This window comes from Chiloscyllium plagiosum, unplaced genomic scaffold, assembly GCF_037043375.1.
Source record: "Chiloscyllium plagiosum isolate Xiang-an unplaced genomic scaffold, Cpla_swu_hap1 HiC_scaffold_21, whole genome shotgun sequence".
NCBI classification, from domain to species: domain Eukaryota; kingdom Metazoa; phylum Chordata; class Chondrichthyes; order Orectolobiformes; family Hemiscylliidae; genus Chiloscyllium; species Chiloscyllium plagiosum.
In genome coordinates this window covers 21,025,652-21,040,538 of record NW_028270159.1, presented here as the reverse complement: position 1 = coordinate 21,040,538, position 14,887 = coordinate 21,025,652, and the positions used below count along the sequence as shown (strand labels likewise).

Below are 14,887 nucleotides of genomic sequence, written 5' to 3'. Positions count from 1 at the left end.
GTATATGAATAGGAATGGTTTAGAGGGGTATGGGCCAAGTGTTGGCAAATGGGACTAGATTAAGTTAGGATGTCTGGTCAGCATGGACAAGTTGGATCGAAGGGTGTTTCTACGCTGAACATCTCAATGACTCTTACTGCAGTTTAACAACCCATCTAAAAGTGGCAAATTATTTTATATACGGGTAATTTATGTTTTAGTGAAACTATCTAGCCAGGGTGTTCCTGCAAAAAAGACTGGATAAAATTACCTTGCTGCATAGAGGCAGAGGGAATTAGCCCTGGTAAGTCTTTATAACTGACAGCCTAAGGTTGAAAGAGGATGAACTTACTTTATCGTTGCATCATAACCAACAGTATATGAAACTACTCAACTTTAAACCAATCAGAAAGCAAAGATATGTTTGCATGAGCAAAAATCTATTTTCTGGTTAAGTAGTCACCTATAGAAGAAAAAGGACTAAACAGAACACAAGGACTGTGTAGTAATATTCTTCCTTTCCAACACTGTCCTATTGTGAACAGTCCTCCAGCTAGACAATAACATTTCTAATATGTTCTGTCTTTGTAAACACTGATTTTAATATTGGTGTCAATGATTGAAGATCATCACAATGTCGATCTTCCCAATATTTATTCCAGGGAGTTTCTGCTCGTCCAGAGGAAACAAAGGAAGCGTTAACAAGGGAGGTGCCAGTTTTCCACTCAAGGTCAAATCAATGTGACCAAGAACATGGGTGGAATAATCAGGACTCAGTGTGGAGCCATCAGAGATAAGACACAAGTAGATGCTGATAAATTAAATATGTCAACCACCCACCTTGCAAAGCTAGGAATCATAGCATCGGGCCACAAGACAGTTGGAGTGTAACAAAAAAAAAGCAAGACATATTTATGAAGTAAAGGACAGAAGGAGCTGGAAGGGCAAAACAACAACAACTGCTACTTCCATTCATTAAAGTTGTACCTAGTGCCTCCTATGTTGGTTATATAACAAAGATTAAGTGGCCAAGGGAGACTGGTCAAGGCAGAGGGATGAAGAATCAGGAGAAAGTGAGGACTGGATGCTAGAGGCCAGAGTTGAAAAATGTGGTGCTGGAAATACACAGCAGGCCAGGCAGCATCCGAGGAGCAGGAGAATCGACGTTTCGGGCATAAGCCCTTCTTCAGTCAGAGTTCCTGCTTATAGAGAGGCAGCAGAGTAGAGGGTATGCTACTGGGCTATTAATCCAGATCCCTTGGCGAACCTTAACCCTAATCCTAACCTTAGCCCTAACCCTAATCCTAGCCCGAGCTCTAACCCTCTGTGAATGATCTGTGGGCATAGATTCGAATCACACCATGGCAGGTAGTGAAAGATTAATTCAATTTTTAAAGGAAAGTCTTGCATAACAAGTTCACAGAATCATAGAATCCCTACAGTGTGGATGCAGGCCATTTTGCCCATTCAGTCCACCACGACCCTCTGAAGACCATCCCACTCAGGCCCATCCCTCCCACCCTATCCCTGCAACCCTGCCTAATCCACCTAGGCTGCACTTCCTTGGACATGATGGGCAATTTAGCAAGACCAACCCATTTAAGCTGCACAAATTTGAACTAATCTAGTTAATCTAATAGTGGCCATGTAACCACTTTGATTGTCGGAAAAAAAACCCATCAGGTTCCCTAATACCCTTTAGGGAAGAAAATATGCCATCCTTAGCTGGTCTGCCCTACATGTGACTCCAGACCCCTCAGAAATATGATTGACTCACATGGCCCAGCCAGCAACACCCACATCCCATGAGCTGAAAGAAAAAACCCTATTCTGTGGGCCCTTCTGGAAGGTGAAAAGTGAAGAATGTGTTTGGAGTTCAGGTGAGAATGGGGACCTCTGTTGCTTCCCCAGACAAGTTGCCTGCAGAAACTAATGCAGTAAGGATGGCTAATTCAGATACCTTCAGCAGGACCCTGGAGAAATAAACCAGGGAAATCAGTCCCAGTGAATTTCTAAAGGACCGGCAATAATGGGCTTTTGGAAAGTATATGATTTCAGTTCATACAGTGTCTAACATGGTGCAATGCCACCCAGTGCCAATGTCAGATTGATGGGGACTACCTCAAGCCTTCTTGATGCTCCTCCCAACACAATTTGAACAACGTCCCCACTGATATGGGCCAAGTGCTGGCAAATGAGACTAAATTAATTTAAGATATCTGGTCGGCATGGATGAGTTGCACTTAAGGGTCTGTTTCCGTGCTGTACATCTCTACGATTCTACTATTAAGCATATTGAGAAAATAGAGACCCCCACCCACAAATCCCCACCATTGGCTCTAGCACTGCGAAACTGTCATATTCTTAACACTGAAGCCATTACTGGTAACACCCCACAGGGAAAGTTAATCTCGGATACACTGTGGCAGCAGGAATCTGAGGGATATTATTATTTTATTCCAATACCAGAAAACGAGCCGTAAGAAAGTCCAGTTGAAAAATGGCCTTTCACGCCAACAATCACTTTCTTCAACATGCCATGCACAATCCACTCTGTCATGGTCCAATTAACACACAGAGGATGCCTGATGCACAAATACACATGCAAACTCATATCCCCACCCCACCCCACCCCCCCATCCCAACTACCACCATTTCCAAACTCCCAAAAATGGTAAAAATTAAAGAAAACAGACTTGGAGAGGTTATGGAAGCAACAAACACATTTCAACATCATTATCTCCCATCATTATCTTCCCAGTACAATTGAATGCTATGGATTATGGTGTCCAGTGAAAAATTAACTTTGTTTCACAATCAAAATGTTAATCAAAATACACTGACTAAGAAGATAAATTGTTTAATGTCACAGTTTTAGAAACCTTGTTTGATTCCCATCTCCCACCAAATGAGAAAGGCAAACAATTGATTGTGATTGAACAATGCAGTTTATAATTTTACAGTGTCCCATGGACGGAATCTTATTCAATATTCACTGACATGTTGCTAGTACATTATGAGAAATAACAAGCCAGACACATTTAAAATTTTTAGGTAACAGTGTAAAGATGAAAGATTTCTGATCTGGAATGATGTTTCTGAACTTAGCTTCGATGATACAGTATCATATTTCTCCATGTTTATCTCTTACTGGCATAAAATAACTTTGTTATCGGATGTGCTGCTACAGATTTACAATATTAATTCTATTCTCTGATTCTGATTTAAAATCACTCATAATTTCTTGCTATGCTAATTTCTGTAACAATTTGTCTTTCACCGGGTTCCCATAGCATCATCATGGAATGCTAACTATTGTTAACTCATTTAACAGTGCATCATTGGTATCAGTCTTTAACAGTTGTCCCCTTAACCTAGAATCAAACTTGTACAACAGGATAATATTTGACCTTAGATTCACAGCACAGATCAAGAATGTCTGCAGTAGCAAACAATGTAAGAATTTGGACACTCCTTTCAGATGGTTTTGTTTAATGTAATGGTGGCAGCTTTCCACCTTGTAAGACAGAGATTGACCCTATGGTGGTCAACTTCTGTGTTTGAGTTTAACGTAGCTAGCATAAACTGTGGCAGAGACAGTCCAGATTAGGCTAATCATTTGCAGCAACGGAGATATTAAATTATTTGTAGTCGCAATGAATTTTATGACATTACACAGGTCATGACTCACCAAAAGGGCCAAAACAGGCTAGTGACATTATCGCTTGGACTGTTAATCCAATGAATGCTTGAAGGAACTTGGTTTGAATCCCACATGGCAGATGGTAGAATTTGAGTTCAATCATGATCTGGAATTACGAGTCTAATGCTGACCATGAATCCACTGTTGATCATTAAAAGAACCCATCTAGTTCAATAATGCCCTTCAGAGAAGGAATCTGCCATGCTTACCTGGTCTGGACAACATGTGACTCCAGACCCACAGCAATGTGGCTGATGCATAACTACGCTCTGGGCAATACAGATGGGCAACAAATACTGGCTTAGCCAGCAATACCCTCATCCTGTGAGTGAATAAAGAAAAAATAGGAAGGCAGGATATCTGTAGAGGGTAGCGGGGAGGAACTGTTGGTGCACTGACAGGCACATGTACTCATGGGTCCATCACCTGCCTGTGATTCATTATTGCTCTGGCAAAGATGCACAATGTGACTGTGAAACATATTGATGCACCTTCATACTTTGGTCATGGATTTCACTTCAACTACCTGTTGGCTCAATTCTTTCTCCTTTATCCAATGGGCACCGATTCCACCCGTGACAATGATCAATAGTGCTAGTGGCTTGGCTAGGTTTAATCTTATAAATGCAATTTTTCTTTCAGTTAGAGATAGGATGATGGCACACAGTTAATCACTTTCAAAAACCATGTTAAAGTGGCAGATGCAGTTAGATGGAACAATGAACATTATTAACATGGACAAAGCAATATTAAACCTTTGAGGACAGTTTTTGTTTTGCATCAGCAGTCTAAGCTTTAAAGTTTTCCTAATTTTGATGCTCAGTTTGGAGAGGAATGTGAACAGAAATATTCTGGTGATTCCATCCGGTTCAAGTTTCAAATATGTCGGTGGAGGTGTGCACAATTTGAAAACTCATACTCAGTAAATTTGGTCTCAAAGGATTAATATTTGTTTGGCTAGCATTACTTCGGATGCTGTTAGAATACATTAAAATTGCCAGTCTTCGTTTACAAGAAGTAACACTGATGCATTCGGATGCAAAAGGAAAAGATAAATTATCTCACTGTTATCCAGCCTAGTTGGATTTCATTCATTTCCTAAAGGAAGAAATGTGACATAGAAGAGTGGTTCATTGCATTATGCACACATCAGAAACAAAGTTATAGCTAAACCAGGAAGCGAATGTATTCTTAACTTATGATAAAAACAAATTCATAACAACGAATTGTCTAAACAACAGCAATATATGACATCATTAATTATTGCAATTGAATAATACTACACATTGTTAGAAAATCAACTTTTTAACATATTCTAAATTTTTCAACTTCAACCTTTTAAAAGTATTCATATATTTAAAACTAAATATTTTTTCAAACAGATTGCAATGCGTGCAAATACAACTCAAAATCCTTTGCTGTAGACTGAACTTGGGGTTGTAGTATCTTCTATAGTCACTGGTATGCTTACTCTTTGCTGATAGGAATTCTCTGTCAAAAACTTGGACCATTAGAACTGCAGGTTCCTTACAATATACTGGACAACAATGATAACAGTCATCTGTTGAACAGCAGTGAGTCAGAAGCTACAGATTTACAATATTAATTCTATTTTCTGATTCTGATTTAAAATCACTCAATTTCTGGACTAATACATGGTGCAGACTTACTCTATGTGAGACTATCTTTGGGGTAATGCAGCTCGTGCCCATAAGGCTGTATTAACAATGTAACAGTATGCTAATATACATCCATCAGTTATAAGTGGGTCATTCTATGACTCGGCACCTTGGACCACCCCTTAACTTACGCTAAAATGTAAAGTTGATACTTTATTTATTTTCAGATAAGATTTTCTAGTCAAAATTCTATTGAGAATTTCAATTATTCTGACAAAACGTTCTAGAAACAGAGAAACGAGGAGCATGAGGAAGCCACTGAGGCCTTTGAGTCTGCTCTGTCATTCAAGTTGATTATGGCTGATTCTCTAACTCCTGCTTTCTCCACATTCCCCTTGATGCCCTCAAAATCTGAAAACATATCCACCTCTTTCTTGAATATACTCAGTGAAGTGGCCTCCACAGCCTTCTGTGTTCATTTTTCTAAATTAATTAGTGACCAAATCTGATTATCAAGTCAACAGCAGCATTGAACATGTGCAGTAACACATCTGGTTTGTCAAGTTGTCATTTTATACTCACTGTATGTATTGTACAGATATCTGCCATAATTTTAATGGTAAAGGGGAAAATTTGAAGAAATGAAAACTCTCCATAGATATATTTTTCAGCAAATTATTGCCTATACTAATAACTGATCACAATTAGTTAATACTGAAGTTCAGCAAATATTCTTTCAATATTTTTGAAAGAAATCAGTTGCATGAACATAATCCATTTCTGGGCATAAATCAAAGTAAATATGCTCTTGGTTAATTGGATTTTCAAACCTTGCAAATGGTTTACATCAATTGGCAGAAGAGAGTCTTCTGCCAGTAGTAAGGAGTCAATGCAAAATGCATTAATTTTGTGACATGCAGCCAGTAAAGATGCACCAACAGCCACTGTACCTTATGCAAGTCTGGTATGAGATCTTGATACAGAGACCGTATTAACATATCCAAAGTACGCTGACGTTTCTGGGCAAACGTTGGGGTTTCCAGGGTTGCTTTCTCTCCATTTATTACTGAAAACGACACATTAAAGCCAAGCAAAAACGCAATGAATGTCAACTGTCTCATACAGAAAGCTGATTTATCATTTAAAGTTACAACACATCTGGCTAGAAATGTCTCCATGGTACAATGATCCCATTGGAGGAACCCTGTCTTGACCATGTCTGTTGCTATAAGACAAAGGCAAGAACTTCTGGGCAATAATTTCACATGTGCCCTCCTGGAAAAATGGCTCTTAAATGCATTGAGTTGTATGCTTAATCCCAGCCGTTTCTAAGTGAGGAAAGCAGCAATGGCACTAACAATGGGGCATTAAATACCTTGAGGCTGAATGGAGCTCAGGTAGTGCTCAGGAGCGGAAAGAGTCAGTCCATCCTGGGTAAAGTATTGTGAACAGGAGCAGTCTAAATACAAGGCTATACTTGGCCTCATGGTGGCCATAGAAGGGAACAACACACCGGCAGCCAAAGTGGACATCAGCTGGATGAGTCATCATGGGGTCATATGGTTCAGGGTAAAGAACCAAAAAGGAGAAGAAAAGATAGTTGGGTGGACAGAAGGGAGAATGTTCATCTCTTCAGAGCCACAGGCAGAATACTGGATGGCCAAAGCCAACACTTTTTAGAGTGAAGGTGATGAAAGCTGTCCAGGATAAAACAAGGACCCTTCTCATACCCCACACAAGAGGATAGTATGAATCAATATAAGGAAAAGCTTATTGTATGGGAAATTCAGTTAGGCCACGTTTGGAATATTGCATGCAATGCTGGCCTCCCTCTTAATCAGAAAAGGTTTCAGAAAAGATTGACAAGGATGTTGCCAGGGTTGGAGGATTTGAGCTACAGGGAGAGGCTGAACAGGCTGGGGCTGTTTTCCCTGGAGCGTCGGAGACTGAGGGGTGACCTCATAGAAATTTATAAAATCATGAGGGGCATGGATAGGGTAAATAGACAAGGTCTTTTCCCTGGGGTAGGGGAGTCCAAAACTAGAGGGCATAGGTTTAGGGTGAGAGGGGAAAGATATAAAAGGGATCTAAGGGGCAACCTTTTCACGCAGAGCGTGGTGCGTGTGTGTGGAATGGGCTGCCAGAGGAAGTGGTGGAGGCTGGTAAAATTGCAACATTTAAAAGATGGGTATATGAATAGGAAGGGTTTGGAGGGATATGGGCTGAGTGCTGGCAGGTGGGACTAGATTCGGGTGGGATATCTGGCTGGCATGGATGGGTTGGACCGAAGAGTCTGATTCCATGCTGTACATCTCTATGACTCTATGACTCTAAGTCAATTCTGCGCATTTAGAAACCCAAGGGAAATTAAAGCAAATGACAAGCATTAGGTGAAAGAGGAATAAAACAATGCCATCTGGCATCTCAACGAAGTTTAAGGTGGGAAATGCAAGCAGAAAAAGAATATTAGGTTGATGAGAGGTACATGAGGAATGGGAAGCTCAAGTGAAACATCCATACCACCATGGACTAGTGTGGCCAAATGGCCTTTTCCTGTGCTATATCTCCAATGCAAATGCCTGAATCTAGAGTTAGTCAAACATCAGGAGCCATTAAACAAAACTGTCAAACAATACTTTTTTTGATAAACACACATCTGTTGAGGTAATGAGAGAATCAATCTACCTCTATATGTAAGGTATCAAATAGAAGACAGTGGAATTCTTAGGGAGATATTAATTGGTTAGTAAAAGTCAAGACAAAATTGACGTCACGCCAATGCACATATTTTTGATGGAATAACAAAAGATTCTGCTAAGGACAAGAATTCAGTGATATACATGGATTTGATTGGTGTGATATACATGGATTTAATTTAACATTTAATACACACTTCATAGGAACTATGTTTTGAAAATGGGTGAACAAGGTATTAGCTGGAGAGCACTGAGGTTGATGAAATTATGGCTGAGGTGATTGGATTCGGTGGGTTTTGGCGTGAATGGGAAGTTCTTGGGATGCTTTGGTGTGATGAGACCTTTTGGGCTCAGTATCAGGAGACTGCTGCTCTTTAGCCTCGTCAGAAGTGATCCAGGGTCATTGCTGATGCTTTCAAACATAGTTAACACGGAAACAGAGCATCTCTCTCATACTTCCAGAGGTGGACAGAAAATAAGCAGTTGAATGCAGATGAATGCAATGTAATGATATAGAACAGGTAAGGATTGCAAGATTTATGAGCAACTACTGACATATCAGAACTGATCGGAGTTGTGGAAGAAAACATTTAAATGATAAAGGAGCTGGAGAAAATACTCCAAAAACTGCAACAGCTGAAAAAACTGGTGGGGAATATGATTCAGGTTTTCAAATGAATATGATGTATAAAGATCAGATCCAGCTATCTGACTTGGTACAAGGCAGGAGAACCAGACAGAATCAAAGTGTGGGCTGAGGGAAAGGAAATGCAAGTGTCGTCAGGTTTTGGAAACATTTTCTGTAGGAGGCTGTAGGAGATGGCAATGTGAAATTCCAGGGTAAAACTGGACAGGTACCTTGAAGAAAATCTGTACTGTGGGATAACTGAAAAGATAGTTGACTGAATCTCCCTGCTACAGGAGAGGCGTTGTTAAACTTGAAAGGGTGCAGAAAAGATTTACAACTATGTTGCCGGGATTGGAGGGTTTGAGCTATGTCGGGCTTTTGCCCGAAACGTCGATTTCACTGCTCCTCGGATGCTGCCTGAACTGCTGTGCTTTTCCAGCACCACTCTAATCTATAGGGAAGAGGCACAATGTTCTCTACAACGTGAAGGTTGAGGGGTGACCTTATAGAAGTTTATAAAATCATGAGGGGCACGGATAGGGTGAATAGCCAAGGTCTTTTTCCCAGGGTCAGGGTGTCCAAAACTAGAGGGCATAGGTTTAGGGTGAGAGGGGAAAGAGTTAAACGGGACCTAAGGGGCAATGTTTTCACACAGAGGGTGGGGCGTGTATGGAATGAGCTGCCAAAGGAAGTGGTGGAGGTTGGCACAATTACAGCATTTAAAAGTCAACTGGTATATGAATAGAGGGATATGGACCAAATGCTGGCAAATACAGCTAGATTAATTTTGGATAACTGGTCAGCATGGACGAGTCGGACTGAAGTGTCTGTTTCCATGCTGTACATCTCTATGACTCTCAGCCATTGAACATCACTTGATGGACCTGCATTCTCTTTCAGCCATAAAATGGCCTGAGTTCCGTGTACACTTCAAAAAGCAGCTTTTCTGAAGGAAGCTTTGAAAGGAGAAAGGTTTAAAAAAAAACACATGAAGGGCAACGTTTTTTACACAGAGAGTGGTTTGTGTTTGGAATGAACTTCCAGAGGAAGTGGTGGATTTGGGTACAGTTACAATATTTAAAAGACATTTGGATAAGTACATGAATAGGAAATATTTGGAGGCATATGGGCCAAACACAGGCAGGTGGGAGTAGTTTAGTTTGGGACCATGGTCGGCATGGACCAGTTGGATCGAAGGGTCTGTTTCCGTGCTGTATGATACTATTACAGCATTTTATGCCCTATTTATTCCACCTGCATTTGAGAATAAGTTCCTAAGGTGAGCGAACAATATGTAGGAAACATGATGTCATGTTTTTTGAATATATGAATGGATGATTCAATCTGGAAGATGCCACAAAAATTTAAACTAAGCAAAATAAGGAATGGTGTAATGGTTCAAATTTCTCTCATAATAAGCTGTATTTTACTTGTGGAAATACCGTAATTATAGAGCTGAATCAATCTTAATGTTAAAATCACTCGACAATGATTTGAAACTTACATCAATACAGCAGAGGAAATTACAAGTAGCAAAGTCCCTTCGCTAATAAAATGAAGGCATGGAACTGATTCTGCCTGTGAGTACTGTTAAGCACGAGTATGCTCAGCCTGATGATTGTGGTGGAAAGCACTAGCACCTGGTAACAATGGGGAGGTGATGGCCTAGAGGTATTATCACTGGCCTGTTAATCCCGTGACACAGGTAACATTCCGGGGACCAACGCTTGAATCCCATCACAGCAGAAGGTGGAATTTAAATTAAGAATCTAATGATGACCATGAATTCATTGTTGGGGCAAAGCTCATCTGGTTCACTCATGTGCTTTAGGGAAGGATACTGCCATCCTTATCTGGTCAGGCCTACATGCCCTCTGGGCCATTAGGGACGTGCAGTAGATGCTGTTCTAGCCAGTGATACCCTCATCCCATGAGTGAATTTAAAAAAGGATCCTAAGCAGAAAGGAAGATTGAAAACTGAAATGGGTGCTTTCAACTGGCTTGGGACCTCCAGCTCTAACCATTGTGCTGTTGATTACTTTTATCTGCATATCTTGCGTTGTTCCACAAGTATATTTATTATCCCTGGCCCTGCAGGTATACCTTGGTAGAAACATTTTGAATAAATGCTCGAATGCTGTGGGTGGAAGTTAGGGATTTTGCTTATTGTGGTGAAGAAACTAAACTAAACCAAGTGAACTGACCTCTTCAAAACGTCCACAACTTTACTTCTGTTTAGATCTGAACAAAAGACAGCCACGCAAGAAGAAGAAACCTGCATCTTGATTCGAGTGTACTGCCCATGTCAATCAACAGTCTACATGCTGAGGGGAAAGACCTATAAGGTGAACTCTGCTTCTTCAATTAGTCATAGTATTACAAAGCTATGTTTATAATTTTCCATTTTTATCCTGCAGTCTGATGTAACCTGATAACAGTACTTTTATTGAAATTGGGTTTCCTGCTACTTTTAAAGTGATTCACATTCGGTGATTCACCTTGTCCATTTTAACGTGGCGTCACTCAATATAGGGCGAAAATATAAATGGGATTCCACTGAATTATGGCATGAACAATTTCAAAACCACATGTCCCCTGAACCAATGACTAATGCACAATATTGGTAACACATGCTGAGAAGCTACCATAAGAACATGAAACGATGTCTAAAAAGTCAGTCTCTAACTTACACACCAATGACTGAGAACCACAACGTGTATTTACCTAGCACCTTTAACACAGAATTCCTTCTTCAAGGTGCATCGTACAAAGTGCTAGTGGAATGGACAAGTTTAACCAAGCTTTCCCAAATTGAAAATATCATAAAACACGTCACCCTGTGCCCTAGTAGTGCTCTAGTTATTCAAATCAAGAAGTCTGTTTGAATAGAGACTCTGAGCGGAAGACATGTTTCCTCAGTTTAGAAATGTGGCCCTAACCTCTTCTGTTTTGAGAGATCTCTGCAGTTACCAGGCTCCATGGTAACCAGTTCTGCAGACTCCTCAGTAACCAGGTCTTGCAGACTCGACAGTGACCATGTCTTGAAGACTCCACGGTAACCAGGTCTTAGAGACTTCACAGTTACCATGTCTTGCACGCTCCACAGTGTCTAAGTCTTCCAGCTAAATCCATGAATCATGCTTTTGTCATGACTCTTGCCCGCTGATTGAGCCTTCATGGAATCTGTCCACTCCTGCTTCTCCAAGACATTGAGTGTCTACACTTGCAGTGAGAGGCTGCAGCTGCCCAGAGTCTCTCTCATCCCTAGTCTGTCCTTAGACTAAGGTTCTCTGTGACACTGTAAGCACTTTCATTGCACTAAGATCTACATTGCACTGACGAGAGCAGTTTCTCCTGCTCCTCTTCAAGTCTCAACAACATGTTTCTGCCTCCTTTCTGTCAGATAATCTTCATAATTTAAATCATCATCATTAGCATATTTATTTCCTATTCTACTACATATTCCACATGAGGAATCAAACAAACTCATTCCTTAAAAGCTGTCCTTCCCAAATCTTCTTTGCATATTCATTAGTTTTTAAAGTGAGAAATCTTTGAAGCAATCCTGATCTGTGTGATATCATTCCCTTCCTCACTTCCAAAGGAAACAAACCAGAACTCGAGCAGATACAGTCATGTGGCTTTCTTTCAGGAGGCTTTTCTGGGATTTCGTGGACGTTAAATTGGAAGAGGTAAACTATGGGCAATCAAGCTGACATCCAGGTGAGCAGGTAAGTAATGACAACCCGGGTTTGTGTAAGAGGAGTGGATTGAGAAAGATCTTCATGATCAGAGATATTATGGTTTATATGAGATCAAGCTAGCTAGGGTGACAAGTACACCCAGGAACAACCAAGCATGACCAAAGCCCAATGATAGGAAGGTCATCCCGTGTCATAGCTTGGCTCTAATTGCCTTAGGCTTTTCAACCACTAAAATTAATTTGTATTTCTAATCATTTCCCCCCCATCCACCTCATAACGGTTTCAGCACAGATCATACACTGGCACTCTGAGCATAAGCAGCAGCAGCAGCAGCAGCAGCAGCAGACTTACATTTAACTAAAACAAAGTCCCTGAACTCATGATGATCTGTAAACACTGGCGGAGAAGGGAGAGGAGGTCCAAACAGTGGGACACTTTCTTCAGAAAATATCTTAAGTCTGTAGAGAAACCGAAATCAGTAAATGTTGTTAGAATTAAGATGGAACTCATTGTTATGCTCGTGCCTTAAAATTTAGCTCGACAATGTTACATTTTCATATCATTAAATATTTTCCTCTTTTTATGGTAAAAGGAATCAAATAGTTTTGACTGCCAACTGCAACACATAATAAACAGCTAAGAGTTACAGGACTAATCACAAAAAAAAACAATATGTTGATTATCAATCAATCCAATCTTCACACTGGTGGACAGAGAAATCTCACTGGGTGTGGGATGTCAATGTTTGATATGGAATTATCAACTGAAGTATGAATACATTAAGTTAAAAAAATGACAAGTACATCACACTTAACAACTGACCATGAGACCATAAGATATATGAGTAGAATTAGGCCCACTGAGTCTGCTCCACCATTCAATCATGACTGATGTATTTTTCAACCCCATTCTCCTGCCTCCTCTCCATAACCCTTCCTTCTCCCCTTAATCCTTGATCCCCATATTAATCAAGAACCTATCTATTGCTGTCTTAAATACACTCAGTGACTTAGTGTTCACAGCCTTCTGTGAGTTCCATAGGTTCACCACTCTCTGGCTGAAGAAATTCCTCCTCATCTTCATTCTAAAATGTCATTGTTTCACTCTGAGGCTGTGCCCTCAGTTCCCAGTCTCTCCAACTAGTGGAAACCTCTTCTCCATGTCTACTCTGTCCTAGCTTCTGTAATTTTCCATTTCTTTTTCTGCACTCTAATGTAACTAGCTGACAGTACTTGTATACAATGGAGTTCCTACTGCTTTTAAAGTAATTAACAAAATGTGATATAAAAATAACTGCAGATGCTGGAAATGATAAACAAAAATAAAGACAGAAATTGTTGGAAAATCTCAGCAGGTCTGTGGAGAGAAATCAGAGTTAACATTTTGGGTGCAGTGACCCTTCTTCAGAACTCACAAAACATTAACGTATTGTGATATCTTGGAAGTTTCAATGCTATCCTCACTCACCCTTCTATACTCCATTGAGTACAGACCCAGAGTTCTCAACTGCTCCTTATATGATAAGCCCTTCATCCCCAGGATCATTCTTGTAGATCTCCTCTGGACCCTTCTCCAATGCCAGCACATCTTTCCTTAGGTATGGGTCTCAAAACTGCTCGCAATATTCTAAATGCAGTCTGACCAGAGCCTAACACAAGCTCAGCTGTACATCCCTGCTCTTCTATTTGAACCTCTTGAAATGAACGCTTACATATTGCCTTCCTAACTGCCAACTGAATCTGCATGTTAACCTTCAGAGAATCATGAAGTAGGACTCCCAAGTCTCTTTGTGCTTCAGATTTCTGAAGCCTTTACCTGGTTGTAAAATCATCTCTATTCTTTCTACCAATGTGCATAACCTCACACCTTCGCACATTGTATTCCATCTGCCATTTCTTTGCTCACTGTCCTTACGCTTTCTGAGAATGTCAAGGTGATCAGCAAGATGCTATCAGGACTTCACTTTGCAGGAGTTTCAATTTCTTTCTGGGATGCAATGCAGCAGCCAAGAGAAATGATTGGTAAAGTGGAGTATATAAACTCGCAACAAATAAGATGCGACTGTGAAAAATAGCATCAGGCCTTGGGTTGTTCTCAGCACTACTGCCTGTAATTTGGAATTGCTCACAGTTCCTTGGGATACAGTGATGGTGTTTCGTGAGAGGGCGGGGTTCAGGAAATCACCAAAGTGGGTTTTGTGGTCTGACTTTCCCTACCCTTTTCTACACAGAAGGAGATGTTTCACCTCTACTTCCTGCCTCATGTGTGTGGTTCTGCTGTGGTCAGCAGTACAAGGGTGCTGCCTCCTCCCAATCCAGGAGCCTGGATAATACCCACTCCTAAAACAGGACTATTAGGAAGTGTAGACAAATCCTTACCCTGGTGCATCAACCCTCTGTGCCCCAACCTCCCATGGCTAACTTTTGAAAATGAACATTGTGAATGACCGTGCGAGTAAAGATTCAGCATTTATAACTCGATTTATTTTACAGGAACATGGGGAATATTATGGCACTGATTGTTCATCTCAATGTTCTATATTTTTCCCAGGATATTCC

General features: G+C 40.6%; 1 protein-coding gene across 7 annotated transcripts in view; it reads right to left on the bottom strand.

Moving 5' to 3' along the window:
* Positions 1–14,887, bottom strand: part of garnl3 (GTPase activating Rap/RanGAP domain like 3) — a 451,733-nt gene that overhangs the window by 102,423 nt on the left and 334,423 nt on the right. For 4 of the 7 annotated variants that reach the window (XM_043720251.2, XM_043720250.2, XM_043720249.2 and 1 more), the window contains exons 14-16: positions 12,681–12,787; positions 6,252–6,367; positions 4,748–4,780 (exon numbers count right to left, since the gene is read on the bottom strand). In XM_043720251.2, the coding sequence (XP_043576186.2) occupies positions 4,748–4,780; positions 6,252–6,367; positions 12,681–12,787 (256 nt within the window). The remainder of the gene's footprint in view (positions 1–4,747; positions 4,781–6,251; positions 6,368–12,680; positions 12,788–14,887) is intronic. The other 3 variants (XM_087998395.1, XM_087998393.1, XM_087998394.1) reach the window with 1 other exon arrangement.